We start from the raw sequence: 19,299 nt of genomic DNA on the forward strand, positions 1-19,299 counted from the left end.
AAAGTTCTTTCTGTCAAAGGGAAAATCAGGTGTTTCCACTTCTCTGGAATACCTCATTGCATTGTATAACGTAATTTATATGATTAAAACATCTCTCCGCCTCCAAAAATGTCTGAATTAAACAAATTAGGAGGGAGAGGTGCTTTGATGTAGCACCACCCAAAGGCCGCACTGCTGCCTGCAGGTGGGTGCAATGGGAGCTGTATGAAAGCATCCTTATGGAAAGGGGAAGGATTTTTCAATACAGGTTAAAATAGTGTTCTTAGGCCCTTCCAGAGGATGGTGATGAGACTTCAGCTATATGTAGGCTTGTACAGAGGACACACAAGCATATAGCTTTGTGCGTTGTTCAATTTCAGATGGTTAAAAAGCTTACCTGACATTCATAATGGTTTTTAACTTCCTCAGGCTTTAATAATTCTTCTGGAATGGGGGGGAGGAGGGAGGGGAAATCCACTTGTATATCGTTACAGGTCTCTAGCAAGTTCTCTGCATGCCTGGCTAGGCTTTCCCTGCACGCTCCACCTATATGCCCCTTTCCTCTCCAGTGGTAGAACTTCGGGCTCGCTACACCCTGCTTCACCATGAGTATTTGAGCCATGCATAGATATTTCACCACAGCTATTCACTGCTGTTATTTCTGTTTCCAAATTGCCAACAGTGTTTTATTTGATGGGGTCCGAGTCTGCTTCAGTCACGCCGTCACAGGTGGCAGTGTCCTTTGGTAGGCGCCCATCCCTGCGGCTCCTGTGCTGCAGCTGTTTGCAGCCCTCTCCTGACCTCCTGCTGGTGGGAGGCCGCCTGGGAGCCCTCCTTCCTCAGCAGGTCTCAGTGACGCAACTGGAAGGCAATTTGGATAAAATTGGTGTGGAGAATGAGCCTGTGCTGCATGAGATAGTTGCAGGAAATTCCTGGCCCCTGAATAGCTTGCATCCTTTTGTCAAGGGAGAAGTAGATGAGATTTATGCCCATGCCTATCAGACACTGAAATATGCCAGTTTGTTGCGTTTTTGTCTGCACTTTTCCCCTCCCCTGTGTTGTGCCCTGCTGCACACAGACTCTGCAAATTGTGCAGTTAGATGTCTGCGTTCTTCCTTTATTGACTCATGCATGGGTAAAATGAAATGCATATTAAGCTTTTCTTCTTTACTTGTCACCACACAAGCAAAGCAATGTGTAGAACTAGTATCATATGATTAATTCATGTCCATTAGCTTATAAAGTCATATATATATTTATAATCTTTTGAAGTATGACTGATGAAGAATTTCAAAGATAAATTTGACATTGTTCCCCTCTAACATTTCATTTTTCACCAAGTTGTAAAGCCTTTAAATGTTTAGACTAAAAAATAAGTGTGTGAAGTAATGGTTCAGACAACTCCATTTTTAGTCTCAAGTCAGACTCGGTGTGATGTTTATTTGCAGTATTCTCTTTGTTTACTTGTATACTTGTAGCATCGGAACGTTTTCATGTTCAAATACTGCTAAAACAGAAGCAGAAATGACAGTCCTGTAACCTTCAAGATGTGTAAGTCTCAAAATGGGAGATAAATTGCACAAGGGTATTTGGATGTAATTCTGAGACAATGAGTGCAATGTGCTTCAAGATGGAACAATTGGAGTTGTTAATTTGTCTTGTCGATGCACACTTCTTGGACAAAAAAAGTAGATGGTTAAACAGAATCAAAGGACCCAACAGTGTGTGTCAAGTTTCAGTATGCCACTAAGGCTGTTGTGGGCAAATCCTACAGAGAAAGATGACTTTGTACCTGCAGGTATTGCAAATGTAATTTACCTTCAGAACTTCTCCCCCCCCACCCCCCAAGCCTTAGGATTCTGAATAGAGCTGCTGTAAGAAAGGATTCCTTTTGAAAAGGAAATAGAATTTGCAAACTATGGAGAACTTTTCCATCATCAACATCATTAACTGAAAGGACGAATGCCCATCCTCCACTTCCAACCAATCTGTATGTCTTTCTTCAGATTAGGCCTATGTTTTAGTTGGGGATTTTTTTCTATCGGAGGCTTAATAAAAACTTTATTTCTGGGAAATTTCAGGGCACTTGGAAGCTGAACATCAGCCTTCTATATACAGCGCAATATTTGTATGTTTACGAGTGTCACGTATTATATCCCAGTGATGAACATCCTCCGGAACAAGATCAAAGTTGGGGCTGAAGCTGAGGTTGTGGGGCAGCGTTAGGCAGCTGCGTTGTGCTTCTGCGAGGATTCAGAATCCTCAGTTAAGCAGTGTTTGTTTCTGTGTGGTTTTGAGAGGAGCCACTTGGTGAGTAAACCCGATAGAATGCCAGCTGTTAGGTTTTGCTGACAATTTCTCATTACTGTCTTGGTGCATCTTAATTTTCTTAAAGGTTTTGTTTATGATTTCTGAAACAAACCAAACTGTACCTTGGAGCAAGTCCTTCATCTGCAGGCCAAGTATCACAGCAGTAAAACTTCTCCTGGCATGGGCTGGAAACAAAGCTGTAGCTGGCTACTGTGCAGAAGTCCTAGGGAACAGACTTGTGAAGCTTCTTTGGCTTCTTAATTTATTTTGTTTCCTGATAACAGAAGGAATAAAGCCAGTTGTGACAAAGATTTTTTTGGTTGTGGGTGTGGATTCATTGACGTTTATATTTCTTTGGATTATATAGGAGCAGTAGAGCAATACTCAAATGAAAATGAAGGAAACAATCAAGCACTTCTGTTGTTTTGCTGTTGAGTAAAATGTAATTGCAAAACCAGGCTGCTTGAGCAAAACCAGCATTAGGAGGAAAGGAAGGAACCGGTGCATTAAAGGTAATTTGGTTTAAAAATAGACACTGCATATCTTCCTAAGATATACAGCCCAGGTTGAAGACCTGCCTCAGGCTTTAATGTAGGAATTTGTTGGATTAAATTACTGGCCTCTGTTACAGGAAGGTCAGCACAGGGGACTACGATATGTTGCTTTGGGCCTCGCAGTATATTAAATATATTCCAAGTTCAGGGTTTTTACTGTGAAATGGGAATGTCTGCTGTTGAAACTGCCCCCTGTGTGTCCGTGTCATTCCGATGTTTCACGCAAGTTACCGCCTGTTTAACCTGCAGTAACACCTGGTGACCCTACCGGCGCTAGGAGCAGCCTCTTGCTGGGTGTGACTGCTGAGAAATTCATTCGTCTTCACTATTGCTTCTCTCCTTCTCCCACCAAGGGAACATAACCACACCAGCTCACTGAGGGGCACGATGGAGGAGGTGGAGGCCTGCAGCAGCCGGCCTCGAGCAGAGGTGGTGTGGGACCTGCAGGGCGCTGGTCCTGATGGAGGGGAGACTTCCTCCATCAGAGCAGAGCTGCCTCTCTTGTGCTGAAAGCAAGTCAGTGGCTCGTGTGGCTGTGCTCGCAAGGAAGGGTGAAAAGCCTCGGGCTGAGGGGAGGAGAACATGATGGTGTTTTCAGCATGTTCCTCGGTCCGATTGCCGGTTAGAAGCAATTCCACAGGAGCAAGATTGCAGGCTGGGACTGCGTAGGAGGGTGTTTCAAATTGTGCCTTTGATCACGTAACAGAACTATTTGGAGTTTTATGAATTTTATTAAGTGAGCTTTGGAGCTTATATTTGCTAACTGTCTGGCAATAGCATGTAGGACTTTGTAAAGCATTTCAGCAGTAGAGCGAGCAAACACGTTACAACGTAAGCACTGATGCCAGCACTGCTTTTGTAACTGAGGTCATGTTCCTCTGATGAGTGTTTTTATGAGGCTCTTCAACTTCCTCTGCCCACTTGTGATTCTGCCTTCTCTTGTGTAATATGTGGGGAAGAACTTCTGGAAGACTGCGGAAGTGAAGGAAGTGGTGGGATCCCTTGAATAACTTCTGCTCCCACGATGGATTTACAGGAGGCCATCTGTCATTGTTTGACTGTTTTATGAGTAGATTTGAGATAAAAGCATTCAAAATAATGACCACAAATAATGTAAATCTGACTAAGAATTCTGCAATGAATTGGTGGGTGTTAATCCTGATTTTGTAATAAAATCTGTCGGAACTTCTGACCCTGAGATGCAAGGATCTGTCCAAGTTAATGATTCTATAATATCCAGCTTTCTGAGCAGGAATGTAATGATTAATTCTTCAAAGTGCATAATCACATCTTTGCCAGAAAAAAAAATTTCTCCTTTCTGACTTGCAGTCTGCCTGCTCAACATTTGCTGAAGAATAGCAAACAAAAAGGTGTTAAGAATCTTTGTTCAAGAACTGAAATCTTCTGTGCAGCTGAATGCTGGGGCTCACTTGTTATAGGATTTGCGATTCCCACTCTCCACATCAGCTTGTTTTGAGTAAACATTCAGCTGTTATTTGAGCAACAGACTGATAGGTGGTTTTACACATGCTCTTTAGGTCATACTCTGTATGTCTGCTTGCTTGTGGGACAGAATCATCTTGTGTCCCATCTCCTGAATTCTTAGCGTTCATTGTCATGGCTGCATCTTAGTGCTTCCATCAGTTCTTCTCTTCTTGTGTATTTCCCATGTGAATGTTTTAGGAAGGAACAGAGTGCTGATGTGCTGAGCAGCCTGTGAAACCAGGGTGCTTGTGGGTCCCCTCAGCAGTGAAGTGAGGGAAGTGGTGGGATGCATGAAGCAAGGCTGGAGCCTGGGTGGGTGCTGCTGGTCTGAGCTAAGCAAGAGCAGGAGAGGGGAGTGCAAAGGGGGGTTCAGGGCTGCTTATTGGAGGAGACTATGGGGGATGTGCTGAAGTGGGAAGAGATAGTAGAGCAGAATTAAGCTGATTATCTGCACAGTGCAGAATTTCGCATAGCTGGATATGTGAGCTTGTCTTGGGTCCTCGGTCATAATGAACAAAGAAGATGCATTATTGCTTGAGATCTCTTATATCGGTTTTCTGTGGTTCAGGTATGTGTTTACATAACAACACTGGAGCATAATGATGTTTCTTTTTTTTCTATGCCTTGAGTTGATTGAGTACTTTGATAGGCACCTAATAATGCAACATGATGCTATAGTTCCTATGTACTACAAGTATTGTCAACAACCTCCAGCTTCCAACATAGCAAGCATAAGAAGAAAAGAGCCAATACCACAAACTGACTTAGAACTGAAAGCTAAAAGCTGAGAACACCTTAGTTTTCATTTGTATATTTTGATCTGACATCAGCTTATAGTCAAACCAAATGGCTTGTAAGACTGGCTTTAGGATCACAGATGTGACAACTGCAGAACTAGTCTGGGCTGATGGGCAGTGAAATGCAGAAGATAACCAGTTGACATGCATTTTGAAACCACTCATAATTAAATCTCCTGCAGTTCATAGTTTTCCATTTTTCTCTTTCATGAGCATGTACATGCCAGCTGCATTCCTGCATTGCTTGTGTGTCTGTGGTGTCATGAGATTGGGTAGATTTAAGAAAGTTCAGAAGGCAAATGAGTACGAGACGTGCTTATTTTCATTACAGAAAATATACATTGAGAAAAGAACATTTTAATAGGTGACAGCTGTGTGTCGTACCTGCTGGGATGGGGAAGTTCATTAAGTTATGCACTTTTCCCTGTTCTTCTCTGGGCCCTTCTGTTCTGCTCCTCTTCTTACAGTTGAGAAATGCAAAACATACTGTGTAGAAGGACAGTTTTAAGTTTTCCTGTATCAACAGAACAAAGTCTCCAAACTTTGAAGAACAGTAGTAATAAATAACACTTTATTTTGCCTTTCTTTAGGACTCCTGAGCAATGTCCAAGTGTGGTTTCTTTGCTGTCAGAGAGCTACAATCCCCATGTGCGCTACGGGGCTGCCATGGCTTTGGGCATCTGCTGTGCGGGCACTGGAAACAAGGTGAGAATCAGATCCATTCACACTTTCTGTACTCTCCTTCTATACAGATGCTTGTGCAGGAACGTCACCCACAGAAATCACATTTCTTGCACATGCACACTCCTAGGCAGCTGTAGGAGAGCAGTGCTACTTTAAATTTTGCTCAAACTTTCCTAAAGAGTTTTCTTACTGTCAGTAGCCACTCAGTGTTAAATGCATGTTCAGTACTTCAGAACCATTACTCCTTCCTTCATCCTTGTACAGATCACTTTAGAGGAGGATGGGGAATGCCAGTGATAGGAAAGCAACAGCCAGCAAACCAGCTCTTTTCTTCTTCTCTGTGGTATATAAATCTCAGAAAATTCATGCAGAGCCAAGTGCACTGAAATTAAGTGTGTTTTCCAGTGTATAATTCACTGTTCCTTTGAAAGTATCAGTAAGAAAGAGAGAGCTCTCACATGTGGGTGACAAGGGTCTTTCACACTACTGTAAGACAAGCATCTCTGGGATAAGCTTCCACGCTCCATCCACGTGTGTATTCAGTACTAGTTCTGAATCACAGTTTTGAAATAAATGCACAAATTATATATTTGAAATTAATATTTCATGCTTCCATACCTTTGATACATCTCAAATGTATCAGTATCTCCCTTCCTCATCCAGTATTAAACGTTACTTCTTTGGCTCTTGCACATAGTGCTCTCCAGCTTGTCACTTGTTGTGAAATGCACAGAATGCTGACGTGTGCTTCCTGCCATCTTTAGTACCTAAAGCATGCAGACTTGAAAGCATACTGAGAATACTATTTTTATCCAGGTTGCTTTATTCTCAAGTGGAAGGTGGAATTAAGGAGCTAATTATTTTTAACCTTCTGCATCTGACAAGTTGATTTCATTGGAAATGCTTTTAGTCGCACAAAGGAGTCTGTTTTATTTCCAGATGCTTGGTATGGTAAGGATCTAAACCGTCAGATTATGCACATGCATACCTTCTGAAGCTTAGATTAGTAGGTTTTGAAAGCCTAATTATATTGGACTTTAGAAATTGGGAAGCTTTTGGTCATGGTCAATGTTCCATTATATGGTGTTCAGTGCATGCCAAAAGAATGAATGAATGAGCAACCCATGATACCTTCAGGCAGAAGAGCTCAGCCTTCCAGATAGCTCGTGTAGCAAAAAGCAGTCTAAGTGAGGGCACTAGAAGTTTTTCTCAGAAATGGTGTTTTGTATGAAATCAGCTTGTTTGTAAAAGCCTCACCAAGTGAAGTACACCGAGAGGTGTGTGCTGGGGTACTCATGCATTCAGTTGCTTTTGTTCATGCCCTCAGTTTGTGTGAACAGAAGAAAGCCCAAGAGACTGCCAGGTATGTCCAACTTCCATAATCAGAAAATCACATAATGGCTTAAAAGTGCTCTTTGAGCTTCTTGTATCTCCACGTGCCATTTCGGAGTGCTTTTAGACAGCCTCTGTGTTGCCACTGACCAAGTTTATCTGTACAGCCGATGGCTATACGAACTGCTGAGGTTTGCTCCATTTAGATCTGAAGAGTGTGGCTGGTGAGCACTGGCTAAGTACTCTGACAACTTGCTGTTGTTGACATGGATAATTTCAGTCCCTCTTGACACCTTTTCCACCTTATCAGTGAGTTGGTGCAGACACAAACTCAGACCACTGGCCAGGGCTAAACAGCAGTTCTCTGTTGAATTATCAGGCTGGAAAAGCTCACTGTGAGATGAGATGAAATGAGGGCTGCAGCTAGACAGGAAAGAAGAAGAGACATTACAGCTGAAGGGAAATTGAAGGAGGAGAGGGATCTCATTTTGGCAGCACTGAGTTTAGAAGAGTTTTGTCATCTTGTGCAGTGTGCACTGAGGACCTTGGATGATTAGAAATGAAATGGTAACTGTAGTAATTCTTTGTATGTTTAAGTCATGGCTTGCAAAGTAGCAGAACTGTAAACAGAGAATAAAGATGTTCCTGGGGAGATTATTCAGTCTGAGAAGCCAGCAAATTTCATTTGCTGATCCTGGATATCTAAGCAACATGTATTACAATGGATTCCTTATAGCTTTTCATAATCCATATTCAGTATTGAAACGAATCTTTATTGGTTGATCCAAGATAGACTGTATTCAGTTGGGCTTAGTTGGGAAGTTACTGAGTTTGGAGAAGCAGTGGAGGAGTTTGAAATGTTTTCAAAACCCGAATTTACTATGTGGATGCCTATAGGCAGCACCACTTGATGTGGGTTTGCCATGAGTGCTTTTGTGTGATGCTGAATTTTGCTGACTTTAACAATGAAGTATAAGGTCAGAAATTTGGAACTTGATTACTTTACTATCTCATTTTCTAACCTCTGACACATTGTTTGATATCTCTGCATCATTTTTAAATGGAAAATGAAGGTAATGCTGATGCATTTTGTTGCAAAGAAAGCACAAGCGTAATTTATGTGTGGAGATTAAGACATGCCATTGTCAATAGTTCTGATGCACTGAATTCGTTTGTTGTTTATAACAACAGTTGCTAATCTATTGTCTTGTTTCTGCAGGTAGATCTTGTTCCAGCCAGTTGCTTTTTTTTGAATGTATGTGTTAGCACCAATCTTAACCTTGGATTACAGCACTGAATCCTAGGATACTGAAAACAATATTAACTTTGTGATGTTTTGTGTTTTTTTTTTTTAAATAGGAAGCAATTAATTTGCTTGAACCAATGACAAATGATCCTGTGAACTATGTACGTCAAGGAGCTCTGATTGCATCTGCCCTTATCATGATCCAGCAGACTGAGATTACCTGCCCAAAGGTAATAGTGGCATGCCTTACATACCAGCTTGCTAGGTGGGAAGTGTGGTGTTGGATGTCAGGTTGTTAGTGCTCAGCACTGTACGTAAGCATTAGCAAGAGAGTATGTGCCTCATAAAGAGCAAGAGCTGAATGCAGAGCAGGAAGCTCCAGTGTGGGCTGGAGCATGCATTTTTGAATGAGGGAGTGATGCATGGCGATAGAAATATGCCTGGTAAATGACAGCATTTTAACTTTGGGTGTTACCTGAATACACACTCCTGCTTATACAGAGTGTGCCTCCCTTGTCTCAAATGTATCGAGGCCTGTAGACATGTGATTTGTGTGAGCAGGGCTGTCTAGTAAAGCTTTTTTTTCTTTTTTTTTTTTGCAGCTCAATGTATGCTTTTCAGGTGAAACAATTTCTGCTGCCACAACTGTCTCAGTTACTTTATAGCACATGATTTTTTTTAATGGAGCTTTTCTTTCTGCTTGGAGGGCAAAAAGGGTTGCATGTGCTGTGTTTAGCTTTTAAAGACAGGTTGCCTTGTGAGTATATGACAGATGATAATACGCAAACATTTGTTCAGTCTGAAAGTCTGCGTTAATAGGAGCCCTGAGGTTTCACATTTCATGTTCTCTGGTGAGCAGTGAGGCTGAGCTGTAGCTGGTACTTTGCTACTCCCCTATCGTAATGGGTTGCTTTTATTGCCATCGTTTCAGAAATTGAACTATAATAAAAGCAGCCACACTTTTGCTGCATTTGGATGGGGAGAATGAGGGGGAAAAAAACCTTTTTCCATTGGAAAATTTTGCTTGGGAAAGCAAAGAAAATCCACAAATACAGGTGCTTGGGTATTTCCAAGGCACAGAATGTATGGCTGTGCTAGCAGTTTGTTCCTCTGTATTATTTAAAAATAAAAATAGAAAGGGAGTTTTTCACTGAGCATGATCTGGCAGTTGCATTATCTAAATTGTAGTTCAACTGAATAAAACAGGAGAATAGTAGAGCTCTGTAAGATCCCCTCGTCTTCCAAGATACGAAATGACTGTAACATGAAGCTGGAAGATCCTTTCTTTGGAAAGAAACCACTTGTTTTTATCTTTTCTTCCACTGGTTGGAATGCCAGCTCTGAGTATAGGAAGTTAAGTTTAATCATTCTTCTGTGCTCTTCTGTAGTGCTGGACAAATGGTGTAGCCTTCTTGTGCCCTTCCCACCCAAAAAAATAAGGATGATACTTTCTTTTGTGAAAGGACACTGTGAGTAATCCATCTGTTGGGTTTTCAGTCTTTTGAGATGAAAGAATCCGTGTCCTATCCAGAAGTGCAAATGGAAGGAGTGGTCCTTCTAGTGTGTGCTAAGTCAGATTTCTTTCCCCAGAGAGTGCTGCTATCCTTAGCTTCAGAGCTCTGTGTAATACATAGGCTTACTAAACAGGTTGTTAAAATAGTTGGCTAGCAAATAGAGGATAAGATGTACAGTCTGGGACTTGGTGCCTTGTTTAAAAATGGGGAGAGGAACTGGAAAAGCTTAATGCTAAAGCCCCATTTACGACCCAGAATGCGTTGTTACATAATGCAGATGCAGAAGGCAATTTATGACGCGGTCATAGAAATGCTGCAAACGCTGAAAACATGGCAGCCAAAATCCTACAAGATATAAACTAATAAGGAATCCTTGAAATAACCTGGTACTTTAGGAACTGAGCACAAAATGTGTCAATTTTATTTCTTTTGAAGGAAGTTAGCTGTAGATACCATGATTTCTTGCTCAAAATTACAAGGAATGTTGTGAGGAATATGCTGCCCATGACGTTATTTATTATCCTCATTTCCATGGGAAACATTTTAGAGCTCTCTGCCAGCCTGAAGAAAAATTGCTCTGATGTGAAAAGGTGGAGTTCAGATAACTGACCATTTTTGGGATACGGTGACGTGTTTTAATCTGATTAGGTTTCTAAACTGCATGACGGAGCAATTGATAGATAAGCAGCTAACAGGCGGTGCTCCTTGGGTTTCACGTCCCCCAAAGTGTGTTTGTGGTCTTTGTGGGGTTATCAAGAAGCTAAATTTTACATTTAGACAACTTCATATCATTGTCTCACTGCTCCTAAATGCTCTGAGACGCTTGGCACGCAGGAGAGCGATTTAGTAAAGGTTATGGCATAGAGTCTGACTGCCTTCCTGTCATTACTTCTGCATTTGGTACTGCCTGTTTCTGGTAGCCTTCATGTGAGCCGTGTGCTTTGGGTTCAAAAGACTTCAGATTCTCTGGTGCTAATTGGAGATGAAAACAGGAGCAAATGGAGTCATTGCCCTGCTTTATACAACTTAGACATTTGGCATTAATTCTACTTCAAGCATTTTCTCTTCCCTTCCTTCAGATTGGAATCTGAAGCATGGAGAATAACAGGAACCTTTCTCTCAAACGTGTTATCTTACTTTCCTTTTCAAGTTGAGCTCATCAAATAGGCTACTCATCTGCCCATGGAAATAGCTTGGTTTCCCATCGTTGTTTTTTTATTACTATTTTTTACTTCATTTTCCTCAGAATCACTAACACCAGCAGTCCCACCTTGGAACTGGTTGGGGCTGCAATTACAAAGTGCATTCAGTACTTCTGCATTGATACAGGAAGGTTTTCAAGAAGGAAGAAATACAGCTTCAGAGTTTTGAGCTACACGTTGCAGTGCTGAAATAATAGCAATAAGTGGAGATTTAATAATCAAATTATTTTAATTCACTGTGTTTCATCTTTTTGTTTGTCGTCTTCTCAGCTGCACTTATTATTTAAACAAATAGAGGTTAACTGAGTGATGTATTTAATAAAGAAACAGTTGAACTTGCAAGTTTCTGAAGTGCCCCGAAGGATGTCAGGTGCTGTGTGAAGCTGACTGTGTCTCTTTGGAGCCGAAACTCAGATTCCTCTGTAAGCAGCCAGCGTGGCTTTTCCTGTCCTCTGCTGATACGTTTCAGAACCATATTAGTGTAGGATGTAGAATAACAAGTTTATTTTGTGAAATGGAATCCTGAATTATAGATATGATGAGATCACTGTAACAGAAATCAATGGCAACTTTGTTATGCATTTGTGACCAGCAAGGCAATTAAGACAGCAATTTGGGAGGCATGCTGCTTGTCCTAACATCTTGTATTGGATTTATTGGATTTCCTTTTGCTGTTTGTGCGTTGGGGCAATGATCTTTATGGGATAAGAAGATAATGAACAAGATGGAGTATTTTTCTTCCCTTCTTCTTTGATCATCTTGGCCTATTTTCTCTTAAGATGTAAGGAAACCAGGACCTGATATTTCTTTCTTTTTTCTAACTGAAATGCTACGTCTTGCTAGGATACAAAAATGTTTTCTGCAGTACTCTGGCAGCACCTTTTTAGCTTTCCTTCACAGAATCCTGTTACTGGTGGATACTTGCACATGCTGTATGCTCTTACATAGTTTGTAGCAATCACATCTGGAACAGCCTCCGCTTTCAAAGATGGGTAGAAAAAGCACACAAGCAGTTTAGGTATTCTTTTATTAGAAATGGATTCCTAAATCTTATCCTTCAGAATTTGCACTTGCAGAAAGCATCGCACACATTGGCTATCACAGTTTCCATTAGTGAGCAGTTAATAAAACAGAGGCCGTATTAACAGACCCACGGGCTTTGAATGCATGATGTTGACTGGTGGAGGGAGAAGTGGTAAACAACCTATTTAAATGTTAAATAATACGAGCCCCTCGGGCTTGTGGTAGGAAATGGTGCTGCATCATTCCCATGCCTTAAAGCCTGTGTTGTTTCCCCTGTGTTTCTAAGGTTGCACATTTGGTTTAATTTGAAATCAGCAGCATGCAGTTTTGACCAGCATTAATTGTCAAAATGGTGTGTGGCATCTTTCTTAGGAAAGATGAAATGAATCACTGCCTATGTTTTAGTCTTCCTCCAACAAGTTGGCCAAATAAATTCCTTGATAGCATTTCCAAATACTGCGAAGTTTTGAAAGCACTTGAAGATTTTGAGGGAGAAACAGACCTTGCGAATTTGACAACATATTAAACAAATCAGCTCAGTAATGTGGGATGTGCTCATTGCTGAGATTTGAAGGGAGAACAACAGCAGATTAAAGGACCACGCCAGGTAAACTCTGACATGTTTTACATCAACTGCTTTACAAACTATTGTCTGTTGACATCGAGCCATTCTGTAGGAAGCCACAACAAAGAAGGCAGAGCTGAGGTTCTGTCTGTACCTGCTTTGCTTTCCTCTGGGGCTGCATGAGGATGGTACTTCCTTACAGCTAAACCTGCCAAAGCAGGGTTTCCTCAATTTCGAGGAAGGTTTTACAGCTGGGAGCTGATCCAGTTAAGAATGCCCGATGCTGTGAAGTGTTTACCTATAGGGATGGCCTGAAAAAGTGTGCAGACCTGCTGTTCATTCTAGCGTTGGGTCAGTTGTTGGATGTAGGTTTGCCCAGTGCATAAAGCCAGGCGGGGTGCTCTCCCACCCTGTCATAAAAGGTTTGTTACTGCTGGTGTTAAAGTAAAACTTCCAAAGGGAGCACACTGTCTTGGTATGTTTTTCGGAGTTGTTCATAGGTATACAGAGTTTATCTGAAAGTGGAGCTGTTGCTGTGTCAGTACATGTTTTGTACTTTGCAAGCAGAGTAGAATGACTATTTCTGATTCTAGCTGTTCAACACATGTTCGTGACAGCCTGCCCTGCACTGATTCCCCACTCCACCCTTTCACATCAGTCCCTTGCAGACATCATGGAATCACAGAATGGTTGGGTTGGAGGGGACCTCGAAGCCCACCCAGCCCCACTCCCTGCCATGGGCTGGCTGCCCCCCCAGGTCAGACCTGAGGGTTTGTGGTGGCACTGATGCTGGCTCTGCCCTGGTATCTGTGAGCAGGAGCTGCAGAGAGGCGCCCGCCACGCTGCGAGTGCTTCTCAGTCAGACTGCAGACGCCAGCATGAACATCAGCAGACCTGCTCAACATCTCCTCACCTCACCCAGCATTTTGTTCTCTGAAGATTTGATTACTGTGCAAATTCCAGATTACAGTTCACTGAATGAGTGGTTTTTCAGAGCTTTGTAAAATCCCACTGTTTTTATAAATATTCTGAGCCCAGAAGCTGCACCCAGGCTTAGAAGAACGATGTGCTCTAAACAAAGGCACTGCAATCCTGCTGTTCGGCAAAGCCAGACTAACAGATTTATGTGTTGCTTCTTTGTCTCTCAAATAATATCTGAAGGCTTTGGTTCTCCCAGCTTGCACGTGGTTGCCCATGTTGCTCTGGGAGGAGCAGGCAGGGCATGCTGTGCCTCTACAGCTGTGAGTATGAGCAGGGAGGGAAAATAACACTGTGAGTTCAAAGAGGTATTTTTCCAGTGTACCAGAGGTCAAGATTAAGAAACAAAGTATTTATACTAAATGTGTAAACCTCAGTGTAAGTGTTAATAAATAAACATTGTGAGAGCATGAAAAAAGCTTAAATAGAGCAAGGCAGTGAGCAGAGCTGGTTCATTGCATCCAGTGAAACCCGGTATTGTGTGAGCATATCTCCCTGTTACCCACCTGTACGTGTGGCTACCGTGAGAAGTTCAGCCACCTCCCTATGGTGATGCTACCACCTCGTAACTAAAAGCTTCTTAATGCAAAGGGGATCTGGCAAATAGAGAGCTAATAACAGGCAGCAATTCTGCTGCCACTGTTTCTGATGGCTTCAGGTCAAAGTTTGCCTTGTCTGTGTCTGTAGTTGTAGGAAAAGGTCTTGGGGTACCAGCAACAGAATGGCTCAGGAGTGGGGAGAAAGTGGTTCAAGAGATTTGGAAGGAACCTTTCTGAAAAGATCTCCTTTGCTTTTGAGCGTGTGAGGTGAACGTATGACATGCAAATAAAATGTCTCTTAGGTACCTGGGTCAAAATTAATTTAGAGAAGAGGTGTGGAAGATTTTTTCCAGATATGCTGAGTATTGGATGCAGCTTTCTGGGTCTGGACTGAATTGCAGGTTGGGATTTCCTAGTCAGCTTTTTCAAGTGATAAAAAATCACTTCAACTGTGGTGTTGCTCATATGTATATCAAAAGATACGTTCTTAATTTTTGATTGAGCTGTGTATATTCCTGGATGTGATGCTGTTCCATCTCTTAAACACTGAGTGAACTTAAGGAAAGATGAGGCTGTTTGAAGCAACGACAGTGGCACAAGAAAAGGTTCAGCAATTTCCCTTATTAATGCCCACTTAGAACATGGTAGTAAACGTACTGCGATTATCTGTTACATTATTCAGTATTTTCATTAATGATTTTCACATAAAGGTATGAGTTTCCTAGCAAAATCTGCTGGTGACGCACCATAAGGGCATTATCCATGCAGCAGAAATATTGTTCAGGAAAACTGGAATAAGTTTAAGGTTTTCAGCAGTAGAAATAGGAGGAAATTTAATAAAGCTCAGTGTCACGCAAACCTAAGAATGTGTAGGAGATACAGCAAACTCATTGGTTGGTCTCTTATTTCATTGATGCTCCAGAGATTCTCAGGCAATTCCCAAAGGCCTGTAACGTGGTTTGGAAATGCACATCTATCCTGAATATTTAAAAATCATTTTATGAGTGTCTGCAAGTGGGGAACACCACTTTAATTAATTATTAGACTTGTATCACCCACAATTAAAAGCGCTGTAGAAGTGGATGTTCTTCTACTATGCAGAAATCCAGCATGCTTCCCATAAAGACAGAATATTTGACTCATGTTTTTTATGTCAGTTTTATAATTTCTCTTTCTTTTTCTCCCATTCAGGTCAGCCAGTTCAGACAACTCTATTCCAAAGTGATCAATGATAAGCACGATGATGTCATGGCCAAGTTTGGAGCAATCCTGGCACAAGGCATTTTGGATGCAGGTGATTTCCCAAACATCTAAAGCAGCAACTCTTCTTAAACTCTAGTTGTAATAGCAATTTTATTTGGGAGATAAGGTGCTGGCTTTATGTATGTTGTATAATAGCAGCAAGAAATCTCTAATTGCAACTAATTTTATTTAATTGAAGAAAGAAACCCTGCTTTGTAGTTCCGGGTCACAGAGGCTACCTTTTTCTAGAGTAGGGAATATTTCACGAGTGTGAATGTCTCAACATTGAACAGGGGTAGGATTCTGTAAAGGGTGATGGTCTTTCTCTAGGGCAGAATTGCAGGGCCTATTAGGGAAAGTTTCTGTAAGCAAAGAGGGCAAACAATGTTTTGTTTTCAATTTTTCCTTCTGCTGGAGTTAAGATGTGTACAGTGCTGTGTGTCAATAGTACCTGCTTACCAAGTCTTTCACTGCTGTCCTGTGCATCCAAACACAGTCTGCTCCAAATGGTCTCTTGCACTGTGGGCTTCCCTGGCCACAGAGTTCCTTGCTCCTGTTCCCTGTGGTAGGTAGAAACAAGCTGCTTTTCTGCATGCTCGGAAATCAGGATTAGTCCTGAAGTCACATCAGCAAAGAAGTCTAGTGTATCGTATCTGTCCCTGTGGCCTGGCTGAAGCACAGCACCAAGCATTTAGTTATTAGCATTTAGTTATTAGCATTTAGTAACAAGCATTTATGTTATTAGTATCTGTATAAAGTTACCACATTGCCAGCCCATGTACATGGGGGAAGAAAACACAGGGCTGCCTGCACCTGTCTGCATGGAAGCAGATGTGTTCCTGGCATGCATGTGGCAGTCGGGCTGCTCCATGCTTCATGACTGGGCTACAGAGAAAGAAACATGAATCACCTCCATTAATTTCACCTTGCTTCCCAGGTACCTCTGCTGGAACTCAAATTCACCAGTCTTTTTGACAAAATTGTTACCGTAATTTTGACCATTCCCATATTCAGACCGTGTTACTGGGAAGCATGAGCCCAGCTGGCTCCAAACCTCTCAGCTCTACAGACCACTTTTGAATTCTTTAAGATTAAATCATAAAAATGCAGCTAAACCCTTTTTTGCTTCATATGTCACATGGGTATCCTATAATGGTTTAGAAACCATAAACGCTCAATTTTAGTAAACTGCACGTGAATCTGTGCCAACATCTCAACTCTTTGTATCTCCCTGTGCTGCCGGAGCAAGGCTGTGAACTTCCCTTTCATTAGAGTATCTTAAAAGAAAAATCCTTTTCTCTTTCCCATCCAACTACAAGTGATTATCTGAACAATGAGCTATCAAATTTAATTATCACTACTAGAAGGAAAAGATTGTTTGTATTATCTGCTATGGTTAGGGTTATTGAGATTGCATTTGAGGGTTTTTTTGCAGAGGAAGTAGAAAAGTATAATTCTCATTCGATGACAGGCTTTGATTAAAAGTGCAAGATTTCCAGTGTGCAGCTGGGAAATGATGCACTGGAGGTGGGCTTTCTGCTCTGACAAAGAGGCAGCCTTCGGACATGGTTTCATGGTGATTTCATTTGATCATTGTCTAATTGTTAAGGTCCAGCTGCTACTTTTTTACAATATTAAAACAAGAAAAATGTAGGCATTCTAAATTTAGTGTATTATTTTTCCCAAAAACCTTAGAACTTTCATAATTCACATACAGACACGCTCTCTTGATTCAGACTGCTGAATACCTTTCTGTTCCTCACAGAAATAATATGCCTTATTTTCTGGAATATGTATAAGTACACGTGAGCTATAAAAGGGATGTGGTGATTTAACCAGATGTCAGCATTTGACAAATTTGGAAACTGTTTTGCTGCCTGAACTGTACCTATCTTCTCCGATTCTCTGATGCTGCATTTCTCAATCAATGAGAAAAGGAGCGGTGGTCAGCATGCAAATATTTAGGTAGTATATCTGGAAAAATTCTTTTCTCTGTATTAAGGAAAGGTTTCCATGGGGACTGAATGGAAGCAGCTGTTGGCAGTACGAAGATGTACATCCTGGATTCAGTGGTATTAGAGACAATTTAGGCAAAGGATGGAAAAGGAGTCATCTTCCAAGTGACAGAGGAAGGAGTTGCCCCTCAAAATACACATCTCACACAACATGTTATGTTTGAGCTGTTAAATACTTTAGTACAGAAGGTAAACATTTGTTTTGTAGATCAAGAAATGATTATTTGAAAAGAGGATGCAGTGTAAATTGGGATTGGAAACTGGTTTCCAAGATCTAACAAAGCATCTAATGAGTATGGTGCTGTGGTGCTGTTCTGAGCTGCACTGCCAGAAATACCCCCAGCAAAGTGTGTGCTATCAGAAAAGCTGTCAAAGGAAATAAATTTGTAGAATTGAGTGATGAGCGTGACAAAAGTGCTATCACAATTACAAGCCATGAATGAATTTAAGTATAAAAATTATCAGCACCTGCTTTTTTGCTCCCCTTCCTTGTTAACATTAAGCCAGTAAATCCTTGTAGCCTTCAGAACAGGCCCTTGGCTTCTGATAAATCTTGCCATAGTAGCAGTGTGAATTTTGGAAAATGGACGTTACAGCACCACCCTAAAAAAGCTGTGCTTTGAGGGTCTTTTGGATGGTTGGTTGGGGTTGGTTGGTTGGTTGGTTTTTGAGGTATCGTGTCACAGCATCCATCCAAAGATTGGGCACGTGTTCCCTTCCAGGTTGGTAGGCCTGCAGCTTAATTGTGAAGACAGTTCCCAGTTATGCAGTGTCTCTCCACTTTTCCTGCTCCTCACAAAACCCTGGGAGTGGGGGTGGTCTGCTTGCATGTAAACCAGCAGGAAGTAGCAGCATGACAGCAATATGACTTCTGTTAATCATCCAGGAAATTCCAGGAATGGGATGATGTAATTCTGAAGGTTAAAAATAAATTGGATAAAAATTCCAAAAGTTTGATGAAGTAGTTAAGCTGCTCTGCAACATCCACTGGGCTGCTTTACCTACAATGTCTGTAGATTACTCACCTGGCCCTCATATAGTGATGTAATGAAGAAACATTCAAAGTAAAGGTAGAGGAGAAGATCAGAGATTTAAGTGTGCTGTGTTTGACATGATTAAGAACAACACAAGATCTCAGCAGTGCCTCATTAATGTTGCAAATTCAAATACAAGTGTGAGAGTGGTGCTGGAGAAGTTAATGAAAAGCAGAGCAAATGTGGAAGGGGTGAAAGTAGAAGTCGTATTATTATCTTTCTTCAAATAGGAGCTTGGAAGGAGTTTTCTAGTCAAACAGCAGGAGATCTATTGCTATCTCAAAAGGAACAGCAGTATATCCTATGTATCCTATAGGGGGACATCAAAATCCTCTGTCTTCCGCTGTTTCTCCCAGGACTAACTGACATATGAGTAAGATAACTGTGTCATTCAGGGCTTTCATTAATTTTGGTAACTGCTGCCTACTACAGATCGCTGCGTGTGCACGGCAAAGGAATGCTGCTCCAGGTTGGGATTTTTCAGCCACAAAGTGCCTGAGTCTGGAAGTTTGGGCGTTTGTATTTTAATCAAGTTAGCCTTCCTGCACTTGGGCATGTCAGCGGTAATGGACTTGCCTGGTGCTCTCTTCAGCTCAATTCACTGTGCTCCTCAGAAGACTGAAGATCAGATTAACACTTTTTCACAATGTCTGCAAGCCCAATCTTTCAGTTTGGTTTCTAGCTGGATGTTTCTGCACTATATCAACATATGGAGTTGTTTTGGTCTCTGCTTTGCAAGTACAAACCTAAGACTTGGTTGTCTGGCAGAGATTTAATTTTGTTGCAAAGACTGCAGGAGC

The 19,299-nt window shown here is 41.5% G+C and overlaps 1 protein-coding gene across 1 annotated transcript in view; it reads left to right on the top strand.

The window, feature by feature from the left end:
* Positions 1-19,299, top strand: part of PSMD1 (proteasome 26S subunit, non-ATPase 1) — a gene marked incomplete at both ends in the record, with an annotated part of 61,726 nt that overhangs the window by 34,257 nt on the left and 8,170 nt on the right. The window contains 3 exons of the mRNA XM_079539942.1: positions 5,716-5,830; positions 8,501-8,617; positions 15,400-15,502. Coding sequence (XP_079396068.1) covers positions 5,716-5,830; positions 8,501-8,617; positions 15,400-15,502 — 335 coding nt within the window. The remainder of the gene's footprint in view (positions 1-5,715; positions 5,831-8,500; positions 8,618-15,399; positions 15,503-19,299) is intronic.

The sequence above is a fragment of the Tetrao urogallus genome (genome assembly GCF_951394365.1).
Source record: "Tetrao urogallus genome assembly, chromosome: 9".
Taxonomy (NCBI): Eukaryota; Metazoa; Chordata; class Aves; order Galliformes; family Phasianidae; genus Tetrao; species Tetrao urogallus.